This window comes from Cyanistes caeruleus, chromosome 1 (genome assembly GCF_971803275.1).
Source record: "Cyanistes caeruleus chromosome 1, bCyaCae1.hap1.1, whole genome shotgun sequence".
In the NCBI taxonomy this organism is placed as follows: Eukaryota; Metazoa; Chordata; class Aves; order Passeriformes; family Paridae; genus Cyanistes; species Cyanistes caeruleus.
The window spans coordinates 112,203,421-112,227,863 of NC_141701.1; the positions used below are offsets into that span (position 1 = coordinate 112,203,421).

The following is a 24,443-nucleotide window of genomic DNA, read 5'->3' on the forward strand; positions in this document are numbered from 1 at the left end:
ACACTATGGTGCCTGCCTTGTGAGAGAACTGAAGAACTTTCCTCCAAAGAGCTGAGGGGTATGGAAAGGGGGCTGCAAACTGGGATGGCAGACTTGTACAAGTAAGCAGATATGTAATGTAATTATACCTATGTTGCTGTAGAGCTAACTCTCACCAGAAGTTATACTAATGTGAAGTCAAAATATTTAAACAAAAATATGAATAACAAAGAATCCTAAGCCATAGACTTTCATTTTAATTTTACTCTTCATGTATAAATCAAAGTATTGATGATTATGTGGAACATATATTTAAATTTTGATTAATGACACTGTCAAGTGGATGTAAACTCATCAAAGGTAGAAACATAACTAAAATGACCTGTCTGTAGTGAAATTCAGTATGGTTTTCTCCTGGTATACTCTTAATACTCAGGCAAAGTGCATCAAAACTCTTCTGAGTGGTAGACAAAAAAATCAATTGCAGTACTTCTAATGAATGTTGTTTAAAACATAATGCAGCTTTAAGTAGTTATAAATTGATAAAGATGAGCCAGGAAAAAAAAAAAAAAAAAAAAAATAGAGTTGACTGGTTAAATCATAAAGCAGATTCAGATTTGGTAGAGACTCTCCAAGACAGTTGTGCTTCACCCTTTTCCACTATGCTGAAATGCATTACTGAGGCACTGAGATTCCTTGACATAAAACTGCACAGGATGTTTTTGATGGATAAACATTTAAGGGAATGGTCATGTGTTGATCCTGGCAATTCAAAGTAGGCAGGAATGCGGTTATCTTGCAGTCCCTGAAGCCGAGCTTCAGAAGCAACACTTCAGAACTTGTTACTGTCTTACAATCAATGCAATTAGATAACAGATCACCCATCCTCCCCTTTTGTCTAAATCAATTGGTGCTCCTTAAAGAAACAGAAACTTAACAGCAGAGGACTCTTGTCACAGGGAGCAGCTGGCTGCTCTTACATGACCCAGGACTTTAATGTGGCTGGACAAGCAGAGCAAGGCTACAATGGAAGCACTTTTAGCCAGATATAACCAAGTATCCACTTACTGTTGGTTGCATAACATATGGCGGATGAGGCATCCATGAAGTACTCTGGACCTGCACATCAAATACTTTTAATTAGCATAGAAAAGTTTCAAACTTCAAGATTTACTTGAAAATATTCTCTCTATTACAACTAAGGTACTAATTTTGACAAATGACTTAAGTCCTATAACTCAACACAAAATTAATTTATGCTTTGTAAAGTTATTGTCAAAGGAAAAAGCTTTCAAATTTCATTTGATAATGTTTTCTACCAAAGTGAGAAGTCTGAGTGATTGCACCCCTCCTATAAATCACAACATTTTATCTCATAAAGAAGTCTTCAATATTCCACGTTGTTCTGTTTTTTCATTTGCATTGTTTGCTTTCATCCATCAATATAATCATGAACATGTCATCCAACCGACAGTGCAGGAGACATAAAATGCCCAAAGTTTATTTTCAAGAGTATCTGTGTGAACTTTTAAAGGTATAGCATTTTCAGAGATCCCAGAATGACTTGTTCTGTTTCCTGTAAGAACTGCAGATCTAATTCAGAGTTTTTGAAAATTAATTCTAATTGAAAGCTTTCACAGCAAAGCTGGCTTAAGAAGTCTTTCCCTCCAGGATCATTCTTACTTTGAGCATCCTGGGGTCTATTCCCACCAGAGCTCCATATGCATCACCAAAGACTTGCTTTGTTGTTCTGCCTTATGACTGGCATGGAACATATTTCAAGGATATGAAAATTTTACTAAGAATTAAGCACATTATAGAGTGTTTGCATCATTTGTGGTGGCATCTCTGATCTGTAACTCCCTTTTGTGCTATGTGCGAATGGCCCACATGCTACCATAACTTGGGCTCAGCCCCAAGAATTGTGTATTGTAGTTTCCTTTTGCGTCAGTCTGGGCACCACAACACACAAGTACACAAAAATGTAGCTGTGCTAGTGCCATCAGAGGACACTTCCATCAGAGGACATCTTGCTGTCACAGAGAGGGGTGTGTAGCACCTCAGACTGAGCACGACCAGGAATAACAAGGAGAAAGCTACAAGGTCCCACTTCTCCAGATGCCCTGTGCTTTTGTTCATGAAGTGTTGGGAATTAATTGTATAACAGTGTGCTCCAACATTTGTATATGTTTCTCAAAGTCTATTTTTTGTAGAAAAGCAAGTTCAGCAAAACATCTTTAGAACCAAAGCCAGCACACCCACATGTGAACACACCTCTACTACAACACCTTCTGCTGTGAATCCCTGTGAGTGAGCTAAAATGCACTAGAGCTGCCATAGATTGCTGCTGCTCATTGCTCCCACTCTTGCACCACTGCAGTTCTGTCACTGTGCCAGGGAAAATGTCTTTGGGCTTACACTGCAAGCTATCTAGGGAAAATGATACGGGTTAATAAAAACTAAAAAAATGAATGGTTTTGGTGCAAACGCATGAAACCACAAACCGATGCAATGGTTTGAACCAGAATGGGAAAAGGGGAAGTAACTGTGAGCTGTGGAGCAGTGATGAAAGTGAGTGGGTGGGTGGCCTGAACTCAGTGGCCTGAATGGGAAGTAGTATGGCTCTTAAGCCAGCTTTGCTACTGAGAAAATTGCGTGTGAGCTGCACTTGTGTGTCTCTGGCATTGACTCTTCTTTGGTGCTGCCATTACTGAAATTTACTGAATTTACCTCATCAAAACAACTTTTGTTTGGCAAGTGCTACATAGCCATCTAAAATAAAATAAAAACAAAAGTCAAATAGAATTACAAGAATCATTTATCTTTGAGGATCAAGTTTAAAACAGAGTAAGTCCCCAGAATTACCTGTAAGCAGTATCATACCATCTGCAACACCCCAGCCCCAACAAAAACACCCTAACATTGAAAACAACCCACCATGCAGCTTTGAAAATTTGGGTAGCATATTTCAGGTAAGACTCAGGGTTGGAAAATCACTGATGGCACAGGAGAGAAATAACTAAAGCTGCAAAATGTATAGTCACTGACCAGCTTCTGTGAAGTGGTAAGCTCCCAGACAATGGCTAATAATAAAAATATACAATCTGGTTTTGACTTCCATCTCAGAAAGCCAAAACAAGACAATAATTTCCCAGTGGAGATTTGAGAGGGATGTGCTGAAAAGAGAAATTCTGAATGACATGCCATGTAGCAGACTAAAGAATGATTTGAGGATACTTATCATCAAGTAATTTGCTTTGTCAGGGATTATTGGATAAAAACGAGTACTTTTAAAGGGTGCAGTTACTGGAAAAATTACAGCTAGGGTCAAAAGATCAAAGTATAATGCAGTCATCATAAATTATTTAAAAAAAACACTTAAAAAAATTTTGGCTAATGAAGGGAAGCCAAAATGAGGAAACAGTTCAATATGAATGATAAGCTTCTGGTGTTGTCAATTGGAAATTAAGCAAAATGTTGTTTATCAGAGAAGCTGATTGAAATTAAGAATTACAGTGGCTTTCATTACTGCTGTAAAGAATGCAGGAAACACTTAAGACTCTACCCAATGATACCTGAATATTACTAGAGAGCCCTTTGTTTTCAGTGTGACTCAAGAGTGCAAGCACTCACACAATTTTCTGTGGTATACACTCTGCCTTCATCCACATCCAAAACATAATTAACTGGGAAACACAGTAGACAAGTGCACATCTGACGTACCTGATATGTAGAGACAGGGGAAGCAGCAATGAATGGCGTGATTGATGTCTGTGGAATCATGCGGTTTGTTGGAATACTGTACGGTGAGGAATAAAATCTGCAAACAAAGAACAAAAGCGAGATATTTTTGAACCTTTTGACTACTTCAGCTCTGACTAAATAATTCACTGCCTCCTGGGCAAAGACAAAAAGAGTCTACCCGGGTAATTATGTCCATCTATTTCCAAAATCACAATAAAAAAAGATGTGATGGCTCCATTGAGAAGATCTCGAAAATGGAAAGGAGGAAGAATATTTACACAAAGCATATTTTTTTTCACTTCAACTAGCACAAATATAGAAATTCACAATACAAAAAGCAATTATCTGAAATGCAAGGACAGCTGATTTTCCTGGGTGCTAGCTAGTGAAAGAAAATTTCTTACGCGGTATCGAAGACGACATTACTGATTTCATTTTTACACTGGGTACTGTTTTCTTTTCATATCCTAGTGCTTCAGTGCTGAGAATAACACATTCTACATACATGCCTGAATTATTTTATTAAGGGGTGGCTACAAAAACTCTGGCTGAAATTTTCATATTCATCTAGAAAGAGAGCAAAATCCCCTTTTTCTGGTGAAATATATCAGGAAGTATGAGGCTAAATGCCCCAGGCAGAACTGAAAATCTCAGATTCAGTAGGTTTTACTTCCACTGTTGCATGCTATGAACAGAAGCTGCACCATCTCTTGCTTGATGGTATTAAATGCTATATTCTTTCTCCTTCCCTGTGGGTTAATGATTATTGATAAAATTATCACTTGGAAAATATCATCACTACTGCTGGATTGTGTTAGTACTTAATATGTGTGTGCTTGTAAAGATTTTTGCATTTTCTCTTTTTGCAGTTTTAAGTGTAAGCCAGAACAACATAATTGCTTAAAAAAAAAAAAAACATGTTTGTGGTTTTACAGTTGTCTAAATGCCTATATTTTGGACTCAGAGAGAAGGACTAATGTGCAGTGGTTTTTTGTACTATTTAAAACCTCATATAGCTCCTTCTCATATAGGATGCAGCAGTAAATAACAGAAGATTCTGCACAGTGGATTGCATTCCCTGTCTTTTTACATTTTTTCCCCTCCCTACTTTGAGGCAATAAACAGTAGCTTTCCATGAGAGCTATGCAACAACAACAAAAAAATCATTACTGGTGTTTAAACAAGTGCTCTATTTCCTGATCACCCTGGCACCACAGATTTAGTACTAATCAGTCTAGTTCAGACTGGATGCACTCATTCTGGATGCAGGCTCAAATAACCATCGACTTCAACCAATAGCCTTGGAAAAACAGGCTGCTCTCTCTGAACGTTGGGCGGAAACATTCAAAGTTAGGAGGGGAGAGGGAGACAGAGAAGCAATCATTTGTTCTTTCTATTCCAAATCAGATTTTAAAATGCCAAAAGCAGCAGGTGGCATATGAGTGATTTTTTGTTTAATAGAAATATAATGCTATTTTAGGACCATTTATCTGCCCTCACAATGCTCGCACTGAGACTATTTTAAAATTGTGCCTTTGCCCAATTTTATATATATCCCATTATGAGAATTTAGAGGCATTTGTATCCCCATACTTTCACCAAATATTAAGTTCGCAATACATCGAGGGAGAAGGGATTTTTACACCACTAGGCAGGTTCATCTATGGCACTAACACATTGCATATTATCTAATTCCTTTTACAGGGGTCTTCTCCCAGATCAATGTTAGCCAGAAATCACCTGGGCTATGCTGTTGCTAAGTGGGTCAGCTACAAAATGTTGTGTGCAGCAAATGAAAATAGTCAACGGCAGACTGACAGAATCTAGTCTGTGGGTAAAATTTGTAGTGTATAGAAATACATATAAACCTCCTAAAGTAAAAGATAATAGAAAACCAAAACTCCTTTGAGAAAAACACACGTTTTTGTTCATTCTTTTCTCATTCTGTTCATAAACCTGGCACTGATTCTGGGCTCATACTCATAACCATGTATGAACCGCTCGGACAAAGACAAGTACAGGGAAGAAACTACTTTCCATTTGGAAGTAGTGCTGACTCTTTGGAATAAACCCTCCAATAAATCCCAGCAAATACTAACAAATTTACAGAAAATGTGTGCTAAGCCAAGAATTTGACAGACAGCTTGCCATTTCAGTTTCAGCTTAGAGATGCATTTATCTGAATAGTACACAAGCCTGTAGAATACATACTCTGGTAATGTGGAAAATACAGCCCTTCCAACAGCCCTGCCAATACCATTTATCTGTCGCCGTTTGGAATGCTCTCAAATAAGCATCAAATAAAACATCCTACCAGGACACTCAGCTGTATTGGGAAAATTCATCCACAAGGGCACCAAGGAAGAGAAGGAACAAACTCTGGTGCTGCAAGTGACAATGCAAGAAAATCCAGTTCATATATTTCAATTCTAATAATAATAATATTAATAAAAATATCAAGTGTAACAATCCCAGTCACTGTGACAGGCTGCAAAGAGATCATTTTGCAGTCAGAAATTTCTAACATCAAGAGACAAAGGCTTGTCTTATTTCCTCAGTGCCACTGGTGGCCAAAAGGATCTAACAATGAAGGATGTGGATGTCTCTGCCCCATGTGAAGTACAGCGGTGCAGTGAGGATAGAGGTGTTCTTGCTGGGGATGGACTCAAGCAGAGCCACCCTCAGGTATGGGATGCTCAACCTACTGCACTGCTGGAGTCATTCGCTGCCAGGGCAGGGCTCATTGACAAAAGAGTGCTCCACACATTCTCACCCGTGGGACACTGAGGGATCTCCCCCTAAATTCCCTTTATATACAAATGGACTAATATCCTCATATGTCACTGGCGTAAGTGGCATGCTGGGATCTAGTAAGAGGCAAGGGGAACAAAACCACAGAAACAGAGTGGCCTGTTCTGGCACAAACCCTACAGCATGACAAGATTTGCAGCTGAGGACCTTGCTATATTCAGTCTTAGGCTTTCCCTTCTTTTTCTTTTCTTTAGGAGGTGAAATGAGGTGGAAGATGCATGTTGTAAGTTCATTCAAGGGAACACAGGACTCAGTCATCAGAATATCTACATCAGAAAGAGGAGTGGAAAGAGATATGAATTATTCTGACTTTGACTTGTTTTAGATATATTAAATTGTGCCTCCAAGTTTCCCAGCATTAAAATGCACAGTGTATCTAGTACTGTGCACTAGGTATTATGAGGCTTTGTGGTGTGGTTGACCTGTGAGCTCTAAGGAGAGCTCTCCAGAAGGCTCAGCTGCATTTTCTGCAAATGTAGTTTGCACCCTTACATGGCTCTGTGCAGTTTTTGCAGGTGCAAGACAGTGTCCCTGCTCTTCAGCTGCAATTGCAATGCTACGAGCACAAGCATGCAGGTTGGGCATGCAGGTGGCAAGGGCAAGGCAAAATGGACATCACCCTTATATTAAAAATAGACTTTTTCAGCATGCATAGATTCCATAAGCAAAGGGGAAACTCATCATTAGTAGGCAAAAAGATGCTCCTGGGAGTTCCTGAAGGGGTTTTATAAGGGGCTCAAAAGAACACATTTTTCAGGCATGTTAAAAAGAAGCGTATTTCCAGTACATCATCAGGCACACAGAGGCAGCACTTTAACAGCAGTTTCTGTTGCTTAACAGACAAAGCACATACTCCCCTACTACACCAACCCTCCCTTCGCATTTGGGGACTGCATTATCTGCAGTGTCTGGTCACTGTTTCCCTGCCAAAAAGTGGGAAAAAAAAAATCCATATGGTTCCCACTCTATTGGGGAATGTGCAAGCTTCCAGACAGAATCTGCACAAGAGCAAGATCCTATTTGCACTGCAATAAACACCATTTGCTCATGCCTCGTGCCTGCAGGCAGTACTGAAAAAGTTAGATTCATAAATAGTATCCTGGGGCTCACATAATGTAAGAGTATTACCAAACATTATCAAGGCAGCAATTTTCTATTGCAACAAGGCACACAGTCAGATGTTGGAGTTGGAAAAGACCTATCTGAATACTGAGCCCATTGGCCAGCAAATGCACCAAATTGTCCCCCAGATATGAGATACTAAACTGATACAGTACATGGAAATCTTAGTCAAATGGCCAGGAGGATTCCAGCCTCAGGAACACTTTAAATGGTCTTCCTTACAGTGCAAGTAAAAGAGCTCTGTCCTGTTCCTTGTATGAATGCATAAAACTACTAAAACAATGTTAATGCAACAAATTGAAAAATCAATAACATATCACAACAGGCACACTACTCCCTAAAATAAAACCTGAGTACCTTTGTAAACACAATTCAGAAAAGGCTGATTATAAAAAAAAAAAAAAAAAAAAAAAAAGGCAGAGTGGTTGCCAAGTGAAAAGATCTTATCTACTGAAGTGTGTGCTTACCAAATCTTCAGCACCTCATACTGCAATGCTGTGGTACACTACAGGCTGGATTCTCCACTCCATTATACCAGTTTTATGCTGATGTAACTCCACTGGATGCTTAAACAGAGCTACATGGGCATAAAAACAATATAATGAAATGGAGAATCAAGCTTTACAATGTAATAGACTCAGAAGAAAATCATCTATTCCTTAGTGGGGAAAAAAATCATAGTCATTTTTAGTGAAAGCCTCTTTCACACTCTCTTTTGTTTTATTCCTGCTATAGATTTTCAAGGCAAATATGCAGTTATGTGGTAATAAAAGTGATAGTACGACACCGCAAACAATAAGAACCTACCTTTTCATTTGGAAACGAGAGTCAAGTTTCTTCCCTGAGGTTTGGTTATGGCCCAACTCAAAACCAAATATAATCCACACCTCTTAAGGAGCTGCAACTTTTAAATACCACCCCATGACACCTGCTGCAGAGACGTGTTTCTCTACCAGGCTCCATCATCCACATAATGCTGTGTGGATTTAGCAATTTAGATGCATCCAATTGCATCTATCAACCCTACAAAGAGCTCTAGAAAATGCCAGCATGTGCAGTTAATCTTTCTTTTTAAATTTTGTTGGTGGTTCATAACGCTTCTGAATCATCACCTTGACTTGGCATCTTTACATTTCTCGTCCCCAGACTCAGTTCACTAAGTTCCACCATGGTGGCCCCAGCTGAATGCTATGAGGAAAAGGCTTTTGTTCCTCTGGTCTTTGGGCGACATTGCTTCATGAAAACCTTAGTGGCTCGGCCCAAATTACAGCCAAAATATTCTGCTCCCTTTTAAGCACAGGGTGGGTGTGGGCACAGATTCAACTTTGTGCTCAGTTTTCCACACTGCCCTCCCCATGAGGAAGATGCCCCTTTCAGTCTCCCACCTTGGCATGTATCTTGCGTCAGCAGGCAACAGATCACACTGACACATTCCACAAGCAAAGCATCGAGGTGCTCCCAGACTTTACTGAAATAAAACTCCTGAGCTAGATTTTCACTGTGCTTGCAAGTAAAAGAGTCTTATTTAAAACAGAGAAAAATTAAAACTACAGGGCACGTAGAGATTACTGTGTGAATGTCTGGAGAAATAAAAAAAATTCCGTTGAACAAAAAGAGTCCCGGTGCTCCTCATGATGCTGCACGCAATCAAGACCTCGCCACAACAGCATTTTGAGTGGTGGCTTAGTCCTGATAAAACTGAAAATATTTTGACACTTTAGAAAAAAGACATATGTCAAAGTAGTAATTAATTGTCACTCTTAGAGAGCTATCTGGTACTGTGATTTAATTTATCTCTTGCCTTAAAAACAAAAGAATATTTAAAAAACTGCAGAACTGAAATTCTCCATTGAGTACAATTTCTTTACCCAATGATCAGTGACAGCATGTTCAAGCAATTGAGTGGCCAAACCACCTGAGCAGCCTGCACACCACAGGTATTCTTTGATATAAATAATGTCTGATTCTGAGATAACTTTCATAATTTCAGAAGAATTATTCTTGAATTAAAATCATATTAGTCTCCATGGATCATTCAAACGATGGTTTCCAAAACACTCACACAAGTGACATGAAGGAATTTATATGAAAAATAAAGCCAGTTGTCCGCATGAAACACTGGTGTATTATGAATCAGTGATGTTTTTATTTATAGAATATAACATTTACCAGCTGAAGAGTATGACAATAGAGAAGAATGACTCATTTGGAGGTCAGAACAGGGAAACAGAAGCAGAGAATTCTGAAAACACAATTGCAATCTCTCTATTCTTCTGAGTTTGGCCTCTTACTCCACTGGAGTACAACACAGGAATATCACAAGTCCTACAAAATTACTGCTTGTAAAGGAAAATTAAGCAAAATAGACTATTAATATTGATTTTTAAAAAATACAGGGAGTGTCAGGGTTTTTTTCCTAAATGCTTCAACTAGCATTGCCCTAACATATATTTAACAAATAAGCCCATTCTTATCTATATCAATAAATTCTCCCCTTCAGCTGGAGAACACAGGTGGGAGCACGCATGGAATTCAATAATCATATCATACATCTCTCTGATCAAAGAGTGACTGTCAAAGGGCTGAACTTCCTGCCTCTTTTCAAATTCTTGTTAACCTAGCTGAAAAGAGAGCTAAATTTCAAGGATATCTTTTTCTAGTTTATGAAATAATTGGAAATGTAATCATGCAGGTAAATAATAAGATGATGTAATTTCACTGCTCAATTAGAGAAAAAAATTGCAATTCCTCGTGTCAGCAAATGGTAGCTGAGAAATAAAGAAGAGTGTTGCTCAGAATTTTACCCTTAAATCCCATCTGCTTACACACTAATTTAAGGCTTTCTCCCTATCTGGCATTTTTATTCAGACAATGCCATGGAAGGCAGCCAGCCTACAGAAAGAACCCCAGATGAAGTAACAGCTCTATTATTCAAAATACGTTGGAATCGTCAATGATTATTTTAACAAAAGCCAAGTCAGTAAAGGGAAACTTTACTGGTTTCCACTTCATGACAGAGAGAGATTAAAAAGACATCTACTAACATTTGCCAAATAGAGATGGAAACTATTAGGAAAAACAACTTCCCATTCAAATGGATATTGCAAGGAAGAAGGCATAAAAAGAAAAGGAAAACTAAAGAAGAACTTGACAATATAGCATTATATGCTTCAGACAAAATATGACTGAATGGATTTGCTTTTCAAAAAGTTTCACTACAGAAAATAAAACATAAGATGACATTCAAAATGATTAAAAAAAAAAAGACATAAGAAAACATGCATTTCTTACCCATTCTGTATAGCAGCTGTTGGATCGTAAGTCAAAGCCATGCCAGCCTGCACATAGTTAGGGAAGAAAAACAGATTTTTACTATTACTGCAGGAAGAGAGAAAAAAAAATAAAAGAAAAATACATGAAACATATTCAAAACCAGTATGAATAAAAACTAAATGCAACTGAAATAGAAATCTAAATTCTCAAGGGATGCTCAGATGGCCCAAAGCAGCATGGACAGATTGGGTACCTCCCCAGCCTGAGAGATCACTGAGAAACAGATCTGTTCAGTCTGTTGGTTGTCATCTTTCCATAACATCTCGGGCAAATGGTGTTTTTGTTGCACCAGTATCAATTAATAACTCCACTGAGATCAATGCCTTTACAACTGACTACTCACTATAAAAAGACAGGCCCAAATCCCGCTGTTGCCTGTGAGATGGCTGGTTGGTAAATATTCCAAAGGCAACTTCATGAGGGCTTCACAGGAAGGAGTCTCATCTTTCCTACAAAGGTCACACCCCGGATGACCCCTGCCTACCATTTCCCTGGGGTGTAACTCCTACTTGGAGTTAATTCATTACCATGAGACAAGAAACAATGGGCTGTCAAGCAGAAAAGCTTGAGCTTTCAAACAAGGCTTTTAAAATATTTCAGAGGTCTGGACAGCAAAAGGATTTGTTAATGTGTTACACAGAGCTTTTCAACTGCCCTTTACCACCAGGCAGACCGTGACCTGTGCGGAAGGATTTGGCAGTGTCAAAACATTGTCCAGTGTCAAAACATTGTCCAGTTAACAGCTGTCATCGCTGCCACCATTAGCAGACATGTCCATAGGTACCACAGGAAAGGCAGTGAGGGAGCAGGGCTGCAGACAGAATTAAACACTCCACCCTATGCTCCAAGACAGCAGTCAGGGTCATGCAGGAAAGATCTTTTTTTTTTCCCCCCAGCATTTACTTAAAGACATGGAACTGACAATCTCTCCTCCCACATGCTGCATTTGCTTTGACTTTTTGCCTTCCTTATCGATTTTCATCCCTCCCTTTGTGAAATGCTTTCCAATGTAAGACTACCAAGAGATGGGAAGAAGCCGTCCTTTGTGCAGGGTAAGAAGCAAAGGGTAGAGAAGCTGTATTGCTCAAGGTGCTGCTGTCCCTGTGGGAGCCACTGGAAAAACGCCATGGCACCATCCCACCCCAAGGCACTGTATTCCTCTTCATTTTTTGTATGTATTCTATGCTTGTTGTCTGAGACAGGCAGCATTTTCTTCAAGGACAGATGCTTTACCAACCACGTGGCATGGTCCGTGCTCCTGCTGGGAGCTTTTCGTGCCCCTAAAGCCATCTACCAAAGTACTTTTGAATAATGGCATCTGCCCCCTTCCAGATGGCTGCTCAGACAGGTCAGGAGAGCGTTTGGGCTTGGCTGGTGCCCAGGCAGGCAGGTGAGCAGCCGGGGTAAATGCACTGGTGATGAGCATGCAAAAGGGAGTGGGCAGCACTCCTGGAAGAGCTGGGTTAGCCCAGCAGCTGCAAACTGGGGTAAGAGGAGGTGGTCCAAATTTCCAGAGGCCAAAAATAATTTCTGATGTGAAAGGCCAGGTTTCCTTATGCCACCAAAAAAAAGGTTCGTGTCCTTGTTAAATTTGTATATTTCTCTCATTATTCTTTTAAGCAGATGCTAGGGCAAATGTTTTGCTTTATCAAAATGCCGCTGTTTTAATAAAATACGTAGTCTCTCCCAAGCAAAGGATAATTCAGGGGACTGAGTCCAAGTCCATGTGAATATTTTTGAAAGAAGTATTGATTTCATACAAAGAAAAATAAAATGGCTATTTCTGCAAGTTTAAAATGTCAGAGAACTCAGTTTAGGGAGACACAAACCTCTACTAATTTTGATGTAAAAAATAAATTAGCTTAGAAAATCATAATCCCTTACTTAACTTGGTTTTATATCCTCATGCCTTATGCATACTCAGCACGTTATCTTGTTTAATAAGGTTGCATTAATTACTAAAGGAAATGTGTAAATTTCTAAACAAAAGAGAAAAGAAAACTTTTTAGCTGCAGTACATCTTTGAGGAAACATTCTGTCTTGTTTCCCTTTCTCTTTTCAACATGTATAAAATTTGTTATTGCTCTCTTTTTCTATTCCTGCACCGGTGAAGACAACTTACATATTATGTAGAAGCCCTAGAGGGATGAAAAAATTAATTTATTATTTTTTTTAATATTCTTTAAAATAATATATTTCCTTTAAATTGAGGTGTTTACATTTTATCTCTCATCACACTACTCAGACTAAGGGAAAAAACCCATTACAATTTCTTGAGAAAGGACTGAACCAAGCTTTCTAAATTAAAGAGTTTCTAGATCTAGTTGTCCTTAGAGTTGCTGGATCAGGGTTCATTATATCCTGAAGCTTGCATTAGTGGCTGGGGGATAAAATGGCAACAAGGTAGGTGGGCCTGGGAGGAAAAGTGAAAATAAACAACTGGTCTTATATTAGTTTCTTTGACATAAAATAAGAATGAAGGTGTAGGAATGAAAATCTACAGCATCTCTTTCACTTGCTGTCCATGTGAGACCTGCAAACACATTTGTGCTGCTTTCATTTACTTTTCTCATGCATATTTGAGCACATGGTCATGGCATGGACCCTCAGCTTGCCCTCCAACCCCATCACACCCAGACCTGTGTGTGGGTCCATGCAGACAAACGGCACAAACTCAGTTCTCTGTATCAGTATTAAGAATAGGGGACGCAACTGTGATCCTGAACAGTACAAAATATGAAAGGCGAAACACTCATCTCCTCCTTATCCGCGTCCCATATCCATACTGCATGGAGACTGATTACCAAAATCTGTTCAAGTACTATAGCAGTGACCACTATAATTATCCCCATCACATTTACCAGTGGATGAAAAGTTTCACATTAGACAAATAGGACACAGCGTGTGGCAATATGTGCATATGGTAACCACCTACGGTTGGCGCAGTAATGTTGCTAATAACCCCCGTTGCTGCATAGCCTTAAACAGCTGCTAGTTCAAATAGCTGCTAACACAGGACTATTTACTTCTTTCTCATCAAGTTGTATAATTTCTCCCTACAAAATTATGCTGGCTGGAAGCCCAGGAGTGGCAACACTTAGCCTGGACCAGTCAAAGATTTATGGTATGAAGCATCCTCATTCATCAGGAATAAAAATTGATGAGCAATAATAACTTACTGGAAAATTGTCTGACCTTTCCCCCACAGCAGACAAACAGGAATTCCAAAAATACCAAATGCAGAATATTAGGGTTGGCCTCAGACTTCCATGTGAGAGAGGTCTAGCTCATTCTGTTAAAATCAGAATTGAGTATAACACAGGCTGAACTATACCAAGCACTAGCTGATGCCTCCATGGGAGCCCTCTGCTCTGCTGAGAGACTTTCTTTTGCACCTTTTCACCCACTGGTTTGCTTGTGTCTCAGTAGGAGAGGATCTTGTTCTTTCTTCTCATTGTGACAATTCCTGATAAAATGGCACCTGAGGGAGTGGCACTGATGATGGAGCGCTGATTTAGGAAAGTATTTGTCAGATAAATCTTCTATTGAGGAACAACTGAACCACATAATTTTCATGCCACTCAGCCAGATAATGGCTGTAGACTCAGCTGTTGAATGAAAACATACTAATAGAAATAAAGGTCATTCTTAATGACTACTGGTCTGTTCAGAGTCAGGTGACACAGAAATTAACCTAGCTTGTTAAAAAAAAAGAAAGATTTTTCAAAAGATTACTTAAACCATATGAGTTTACTTATCTCTTTTTTTCACCAAAGTGTCTGAACTTAAAGGACATGAGGAAAGAATGAAAGTTTTTGTCATTTTTTGCTGCAGTTTTATAACTACATCAGTAAAAGAGATTCTAAAAGATTCAAGAGATTCAGTCTACACCTGTCTTTAAGTTTAAGCTCTTTCATTCAATAAAGAGCAGAAAATACAAAAAAGCCTCTGGAAAACAAGGGTTTCCCTACGAAGTTTGAAGGCCTTTTGCTCAATGCTTTACTGTCAAAATTTTCCACAGGCAAAGACAAGATGTTCTGTTTCTGGTTAGATTTTTTTCCTTTGTTATGATTTGAACCCAAATGATCAGATCTTCAATATCATGTGAAATAAAGTGGGTTTATTATTTCTCTACCCCTGTTATGTCTCACAAGAAAAAACTTATCAGTGCAGTATCTGTCTTCCAGCAAACATAAATACCAATAAATGACAAATTTCTTCTGTGCATCACCTGTGAAGCCCTGTGCATCTTCTGTGTTTTTGGAAAGCTGCTTTCATGAACAACTTCACCATCATATCACCATCTACTCTCAGTGTACGTCTTTCTGACATCGTGCAAAAATTCACTGCAATATCGACCTGCTACAAGATGTGCTATTCCTTCCTCTCAGAGGTGAGACTTCCCCATCATCTCCTCACACCTGCCCTGGCCAGCCTCTGCCCAGTGCTGGAGCACCTCTGCAAGGGGAGGCTGCTGCCACTGCAGGATTTCGGGCTGTGCAGGAGGCCACAGTCCACTGGAAAAAAATGGAGAGGCCTGAAAATTAAAAAGGTGTGAAATCCATGGATGTGGTGGGTTTTCTAGGCAGAAGGCCCCCTCCTTAAGAGGAGACTTAGAAAGGTAAGGTTGTGCAGTTGCACTTAAGGGATTTCTGTGGTGAACTGATGTGGGAGTTGGCTAAAAGACAAGTCTCTCTTCCTAATCTCCACTGACTCATACCTTCACACTTTCACACTGGAGGACTGCCATCCCAGGGTGTGCTCTTGGCTACTACAGCAGAATCAATTGAAATTTCAACACTCAGATTCCTGTACTTGTTTTGTTTCCATCACTAATTTCTGCCAGGCATCACAACACAAGCATCTCTTGTGCCCTGACAGAAGATACCCCTATTGATATGCTTTATCAAGAAAGAAGAGAGAGTAGGGAAAAGATATCAACCCAGATGAGATTCATGCAAAATACTGATTTAATAAAATAAGCTCAGTCACCAGTAAAGTTAATTTGGCAGAATTCCTTTCTTTGATTATTTAAACAGTTCTGACAGAAATATTCAACATAATTAGAAAGACTTCTGAATTTAATGGTGAATACCCCCCCTTTCCTTTTTAAAGGAGAAATCTAGAATATGAATGTGACATCTCTTAGATATCTAGATGCACATGAAAGGAATGGAGCATTTCCCAGTGAAGTGTGCTCCTTAAGCAGCTTCTGATTCTGAGGGGAAAAGTGGTTGTGGAGAGAAAAGTATACACACTATTGATGTCAAAATTGGGAAGTGATTCATGAACCTCAGAACATCAGAGACTGCACTGATAAACACAATAGCAAGTTCAGATACCCAGATGAATGACAAGAAACCCTTTTGTCCTACAGAACTGGAATGGAAGTCTGACAGCTTCCATTCTACAGATTGAGTCACTTTCTTCCCACTTCAACTAATCTTATTAGTTAAAATACAAGTGCCAAAGTCTACAAAAATTGAAAAGAAAAAAAAAGAACCCAAAAAAGAAAGCCTGAAAGAGAACATATATAATACAACATAATTATTCTGTTTCCACAGCCAGTCTATACCTTTAACCATGTCATCTTCAGGCCTATGAACCATCTGCTTTTGGGGATCTGGAGCACCCATTTTGCCATCACTGTGATCCAGTGCAATATCAGCTGTGTATTACACCCACATCTGCACACTAGATGTGTGTGCTGCAGTGAGTCAGGAAAACTTCTGGGGATGGCTGGCAGCACTCCTGATATCTGCTGGGGATACAGCAGAAAATGGTATGTCCTTTCCCTGTCTCCAACATTTGTTTATTCTGCCTAAGAAAACACTGTTGTAGCAGCAGAATTTGGAGGGAAACCCAACTGCAGGAAAATCTCCAGGGCAAATGGCATGACATTTTTCACTAGAGAAGGAAATTCAAAGCTAAAACGAAAACAAAGAAAACTAATCTCTAAGAACAGGTACACTGCTGATTCTATTTTAACCAAACAAAGGGCCCTTTTAAAATCCTGACTGCAGTGACAGTGATTTCACATAGGCTATTGGTTTAAAATATTTCTATGTACTTTATAAGCTCAAAATCCCAACTGGTCTTTGGTATTTGTGCCACTGAGGCATCTTTTCAAAATGTTGCCCACAGCAACAGCACCTTGTGTCATTATTCTAGATCTTTTTATCTACTGGTCAGTTATCTTTTGCCCTTCACTTTCTCCCTCTGGAGAGAGGACTTCTTTTCACGTTCAATGCCTCTCTTTGTTTAACCAAGCTTTTGTTGAAAATAAGTATGCAAAGTGCCAAGGTTTAACTTGCAGGCATGCTAAATATATATTTAGTAAATGTCTTTGTGGGTGGTTTACATATGAGGGTACTAGTGCTTATGTCAACAGAACTGGGAATTGCCTCTCACGGCAAAGAAAAGTTCCTTGTCTAGGTGCAAAATACATCTGACCAAGACAATCAGGATTATGGAACACAACTCCTTGTACCTATCTCCTTGGAAGCATAAAGACAATCCATGCCTGAGTTATAAACAGGCCTGGGACAGAACTGCTAATAATTTCTAAATACATCTGCTGATAAAGAAGACACCATTGGCACCAGGGTCAACTGCTTCATCCCCTCACTGGAACTGACTTTACAAAATAATTTGGAAAGTGTCTCAAATTAACTACTGCATGTTTTTCTCTAAATTTCTGTTTGCATTAGGAAAAGTTGTAATGAATAGTGGATAAAAAGAGAAACTGTCACAAAAGCAGTATTCCCAAACTACCAGGTTATTTTATATTTTTAAGAAAGAATTAAAAACATGTCTAATTCTTTGGATATTCCATGAACAGAGCTTGAAAGAAAACAATGGAGAAAAGAGTAAGGAGGAAGAGAAGAAAGGGAAGGAAAGGAAGGTAAACCATTGGCTCTTTAGAAATAAAAAATGTAACTTAGATTATGGAAGCAAAAAAAGCAATCAATAAAAGAATTATTAGTGACAATTATTGAATATCATTATAGACATCAGACCAAATTCAATGACAAGGGGATTGCATTCAACAGTGCATGTCACTGTTAAGATGCATGCAACATTACTGTACTCTCTTACAAGGCAATGTAACTATTTAAATAGCCCAGATTTTACAGAAACTTGAAAATCAAATATCATAGAGTTCAAAATACTGTGACCATAAAAAAAACCTCAATCACTTTGGGCAGACCATATATAGAAAAGCTACAATTTCTAGAAAACAGTAATAAATTTTAGGTATATTTCTCCCTGTCTACCAGGTAATTTTCAAATAAACCTGCTCTTAAATACATGTATCAAAAGACTTAATTTCTGAATAACCAGAAGAAGGTTTCATTAAATCTGCAATAGAAGATTATGTTGCAAAATTTATGTTGCAGTTTTTAATCCAATCTGATCTCATTTTGTGACTACACTTGATTCCCTGGGTGCATTTTTGACTAAAACATTTTAGGGGATTTATGTCACCCACCTCTAAACTTGTCAGTTGCAATTTAGAGGTAAATTGAATCAAATATTTTACAGACAGAATCTGAATATGATTATCCTCTATCACCATCTCAAATACAAGCTTGTCAGGTTAAGTTTCAAAAGAGAGAGCTTAATTAAACCAGTGTGAGAAGGAACTAGCCCAAAAAAGAAATTACTGGACTTTGTGCAGAAATTATGTCAGTTGCTGGTTCAGAATTTCACTGTAAATATTTCCAACACTTGAAGGTTTCACTGTACATTTATTGCACCTGTCTGTTAGATATCTAATATGACAGCCTTATATAAAGCCATCACAAATATAAGCTCTCAGCTCTGTAGTCCAGAACTAGTCAACCATCACAAACACTCAGTTAAATGTCTCAGTAAATCTGCTGAACATTTCCCGAGACTCCAAACAAGAGTGTAAGGGCAAGGACTAGAAAGCACTATTCAAGATCTGGCATTCTTCCCTGGTTACAACTGGCCAAGCAACCAAACTTAGCCCCTAGACCTCCCAAAAAGCCCTAGAGAAATTCAGTGTATTCCTAAATATTTGACTTTAAAAGGGCAGGCAATTTAACAGCCAGTCAAAGTATTTCTGTATTATTATGAAGCAGTGTACAAAGATGTAAGATAGGAATCAGATTTCCTATTGCATTCTGCAGGATGACCTGACAACTTTACAAAAAAAAAAAAAAGACTAAATCCTGTCTTATAAAATTCCATAGAAGCTCTTCATAAAAGAGAGCAAAACCTCTGAAAACAGAATGACCAGAGACATAACACTACAGCAAACCTGCTCCTCCCCACTGATTCTCCTGCCATTTGCCTCTTCCAGCAGAATGCTGGGCACAGCTGTCTGTCTCTACACTGCACGCTCAAGTTTGAGGCCCGTGACAGAACTGTTGCCGTCATTTCTCTGGGATCTGCTCTTCCGAGAAATAATCCTTATGCACGCTCAGTGCTATCGCTGGGTAAACCACAGATGTCTTAGAAATGCCCTTCACTAAAGTATTCAAGAATGCAAAGGCTTATCTGAACAATAGCCAAAATACATCTTGGTCTAGATACCACAGGATTTGGCCAGGGTGGAAACACTATGGGAGTAATCTCTTGGATGCTGTTTCTTTTCTTTGGGGAAGAAACCAAGAAAAAGCAGATGTGTAGGGAGTATTTCCAGATGCCATTTGTCATCAGAACTATGGCACTTGTCATAGACCAGTTACTTTTCTCTACTCACTTTTTATTTCTTTTAAAAAGAAATGAAAAGAAATGAAAATTTACAGAAAAAACTGTAGGAAGGTTACTCAAGTGCTGCTACCTCAAAAACAACTGAATGGTAGATTATTTTTACAATAAGATTGCTAAAGAACACAGAGTTTGAAAATCCTTATTGCATATGAAATAGAAGAGTAATTATACAGAAAGATTTTCCGCTGGAAATAAGAAAGTTAACAGTGGGGAAGAAATTCAATAAATGAGGGACCCTAAAAGAGAACATGCATTCCTGTCTTTGATGCTCTGGGTAGCAAATATCCAGTGTGCAGCAATCAGATGTTATCGAACAGAAAATCTGAGAAAATCTAGGCTGAAATATTTCTGAAATTACAATCTTTTCATGTTTGTACATTATGCCGTGACAACAGCTCTGTAGTTGACTATGATCAGCAACAAGGAAAGACATCTTCCAGCACTGAAAATCAGTTTTTAAGTGTCGATACTACAAACACACCAGCCACACCCTGCCTCTAGGTCGCCAGGATATCACTGGGGCTTAACAGGCACCACTCCACTAGCAGCAATGAACTACACAAAGTGCAATAAGCTGATGCCCTGAGGCGACAGGCATAATGGTGACTTGCTAGCTTTGACTTTATATTCTCTTTTATTATTGATTTCAACTGAAGGAAGTATAAAACAGCAGAGATAATAGCTATGATGATATTTACTTTTTAAAAAGGGATTTAGAGGTCTTTAAAATATGGATTGCTGACCTTATTGAGGGTTTATTGTTGTCTCCTATATATAGATCTTTGTTTTTCAAGGTCTTTATAGGCTGACCTGAGTCTACTGCTTGAAGTACTTCTTGGGGACTTGTTCCTAAGTAGATCCCTAATATGACAAACCATAATGGCTCCTGAGAAGATAACTCAATTTTTTGAGCCTTTAGAGACTTCTGCAATGTCCTGTAGAACACGTCTGCCACACTGTGATTTTCTGCCCACGGAGCTAAAAACGGACCCTTTGCTGTTGGAACAGTGTTGAACAATCGTGGGATGGTGGGAGAAATTTCTACACTTTCAAAAGGCCTTTCTGTTTGTTTTAGGAGCGAGCTCACCAATGGTGCCAGAGTATGAATGTCATAAACTAGTGGTCTGAAAGGTATCAGCTGGAAAAATCAAGTAGTTAAAAAAAATGCAGAAATACTCCAGAAACACGTAACTCAGAAAGAACAAATAATTTTTTTTGTTTGCCTTGTAAAATTTAAGTAAACATAGCAACACTCAACCCCCTCCCCAAAAAGAGACATTTTCTCCCCCACCCCCAACTTGTATTCTAGAGGAGCACAATTTATACCAATACTTTTTTTCCTTGAAGGCTCAACCATAAACACAAAGAATAGTTGTTTAGGATAGAAATATTTACAAGTCCTTCAGCCTAACTAACACAACGCACAAGAAGGCACTGTGATCAAATCTACCTTATTTATTCAGGTCTTTTTCCAATAATAAAATTCAAAAACAGTAAACAAATTCTTGAAGAATGAAAAAAATTCCTTATTTCACCTTCAGTTGGGGTCACTTCATATAAGAGAACACAGAAAAGAAACTCCAGTAACAGACTACTTGCAGCAGTACAAGGAGCAACCATTAGATTACTTAATTTTAAAATGTTGTATACATGATGCAGCTGAGTTTTTGTTTCAAGACAAATTGTTTTGTCTTGAACAGAATGAAGAGTTCAGCTCAGAAAAGCTTTCAGAAAACTTACATGGACCCTACATCTGCATGTCTCTCTCTTTTAGAACAGCTCTCATATTCCCTACGGATATTTTACCTCCATCTAGGAGCTAGATGGAGGAAGTAACACTGTTGAGTTGCTTCAGTGTAAATTGATTTAGTTTGTAAAAGGCACACCTTGGGTGCTGATGGCTCACCAGTAAGAGAATTCTCAGCTCAGGTCTGCCTGCAGTGCACTCACAGTGGGACCAGGCTGTGCACAGTTCCACACTAAGCTCAGAAATTCTCCTTTCCTGTAACTTTACACTCTGCACATTATCATAAACCTCCATCTCCCCACTGCTTACATAGCTTTTTACTGTATGAAACTATTACATTTTGTGTGCAATCTGATTTCTTCACAGCCTGAAAGGTAGACCTCCAGGTCTGTTGCTGACTTCTGCCAAACCCCAGGAAAATAATTGCTACGTGGCACTTACCTCTCCTTCTCTGGGCCACGGCCTTCCATTCTGTGTGTATTTGCTTTGATTCTGGCGCTTCTTTTGCCCTCCATCAGCAAATTTGCACAGCAAAGGCTCAGTGGGGGCTGTGAAGACAAGAAACCCAGTCTATATTAGCATCCCCCCCAAAGAAAGTGATTATACCAGCAACAGTAGTGCTTTGTAATACTGATCTTTTGAAGTAAAATCTTGCCTTCTGCAGATATTTTTTGCCTCTTTTAGCCTTGACTCCACTGGCAGCTGTTCTTATTAACTAAGCTTCAAAAAATATATACTGGCAGCCCTTAAAAGAATTTAGCAAATATTGTTGAAAAAATAATCAGCCTACGCAGAATGTTAAGTTGCTGTAGTGGAACAGTATAGTCAGGCATTAGTTCCAGCTAAGTTAGACACGTATTCATGACCAGCATTAGTGCAAGGATAAACACTGCTTTACTAAAGCAGCTTTCTGTTTTTAGTTGTAAAAACTCTGCAAGAACCTGTTTAAGGAATAAGTGTTCCCACTGTTTTGGTGTTTCTCAACATCCAGTCCTTTAAAAATCTGACAAAATAGAATAAAATGGAGACTTTTGCCAAGCCCAGTCCAATCAGCTTTCTTTTCCTCTTAACTCCTCTTTTAAGCAAGTTGGCAGCTGAGAAAACCCTTTTCCTCTCTGAGTGAGATCTGGAGTGTGTGAATACAATAATGGGGGAGGAGGGCAGAGTCCCAGGAAGAAAGGATTATCACACCCCAAAAGGCAGCCAACAATAGGGTCCTCTAGAGAAGAAATTAGCACACATCAAACAGGCACAACAGGAAGGGAACTTGGTGTCTTGGGATCTCTTTCCCATCTACCCAGCTTTTGACAGCCTCCTAAAATATTTTTTTAAGCTAAACTTTAATTACTCTGCTGGTGGGAGCTTGTCTCTCCTGCTTCATCCTTATAAGGGGGGGGAAATTCTACCCACTTAGGTGTATGCTAGAGTTGTTCTTTATTGCCTACATCAGCAGAGAAGTTTTTTTTTGAATATTTGCCTGTTTGAATGAAATCTAAAAATCATGTGTCACATCTGAGACTTTTCAGGAATCTTTGCATTCCCAGGCATAATAAGTCTGTAATTAATTAACCAAGAGTTTTGATGGAAAAACTAAGAAATCTGTGTTTTTTTCGTTCCCATTTCTTGTTTCTGGGGGGCTAGAAATATTGAAAGGATACAACTGCAGAGACATGATGAAAAATTTTTCGGTAGAGGGGCTAATCAAGTTTTTGACTTATTTATTTGTTACAAAAATTATGATTTGGTTAAGGGACAAGTTCATATGGTATTAAAACAAGCTAGTCTCCAACAACCTTCTGACTATAGCCAATTCAAAATGGATCAGAAAGTGTAGATTAAAACCATGATCACTTAAAAACTGCAACCAAGAAACAATGCATAGAGAGAATCTCACATCAAAACCACAATTTCACACTGGGATAGCATCACTTTGGCTACTTTTGAAGCTATAGCAGCTTTGTTTTTTCATTACCTTTTTACCAGGCTAGTAATTTCCAAGGTCACTAGGAACTGAACTGCAAGAAACAATCCATTATTGGCAGAAACCTTGACTGTGTGACCCCAGAGGTCCTTCCCCACCTCCAACTTTGATTATTGTATCAGATTTTTGTAGAAGCAATGCTCAGCCAACCATTTTAAATTTAAAATAATGAAGGTTTAAAAGCATCCAGGTGAATATGGAGATTCTTTCTGCAGATGGAGAGACTTTACAGGGCAGATTTCCCTGTGCATTCATTGGTTTTACTCTATGGCCTGATGCTGCATGATTTCAGAATGGTTACTTAGAGTTCACTTTGATGTGATTGTGAGGGAGGAGCGGGTGCTAAGCCAGCATTAGAGAAAGACCTATTAAATATCACATCTGAAGCTTCAAAAGTTCAACTACCAAGCAACATATGATACCATCAGGAGGACCATGCAAAAACCATCTGCACAGTGGATCTTTACACATGCCCTGATCATCTGCTAATGAACACATGTGGTATTATCCCATGTACTGTGATGTGGTTTAACAAGGTAGGAAATCTACACATCATCTCTCTCTTTATTAGCCAACCACAAATAGGAAGCCTTTACCATTTCCAGAATATCCCTCTGTAGCATTACCATCTGACAACCTCATATTTGTTAATTAGTGACTTCCTAAAGTTGATTGAGATCTAATAGAGCTACCAAACAACTTTACTAACCCCATCTAGAGAAAATGTGAAAAAAAATATTGTATAGACTTTTCAGGAGGTTGGAAAGAAGGTGGAAAAGGACAATGCTCTATACAGGCAAGTTTCTGCATGGGAGATTATATTCCTCTATGATAAATTGGGGTAATTCTATGGATAAAAGCAGTCTGTATTGACCAACATTAAAATAAGTAGAAATTTCAAGACAAAATGTTCTGACAGGAAGACAGAGCCCATACAGGATGGTTCTGGGTTGAGGGTTTTCAGGGTTTTGTTGGTTTTGGTTT

General features: G+C 38.8%; 1 protein-coding gene across 15 annotated transcripts in view; it reads right to left on the reverse strand.

Moving 5' to 3' along the window:
- The window catches only part of RBMS3 (RNA binding motif single stranded interacting protein 3), a 703,891-nt gene that overhangs the window by 65,349 nt on the left and 614,099 nt on the right, over positions 1-24,443 (reverse strand). For all 15 annotated transcript variants that reach the window (XM_086850705.1, XM_086850694.1, XM_086850656.1 and 12 more), the window contains 4 exons: positions 21,920-22,026; positions 10,948-10,994; positions 3,703-3,799; positions 1,048-1,098 (listed from right to left, as the gene is read on the reverse strand). In XM_086850705.1, the coding sequence (XP_086706831.1) occupies positions 1,048-1,098; positions 3,703-3,799; positions 10,948-10,994; positions 21,920-22,026 (302 nt within the window). The remainder of the gene's footprint in view (positions 1-1,047; positions 1,099-3,702; positions 3,800-10,947; positions 10,995-21,919; positions 22,027-24,443) is intronic.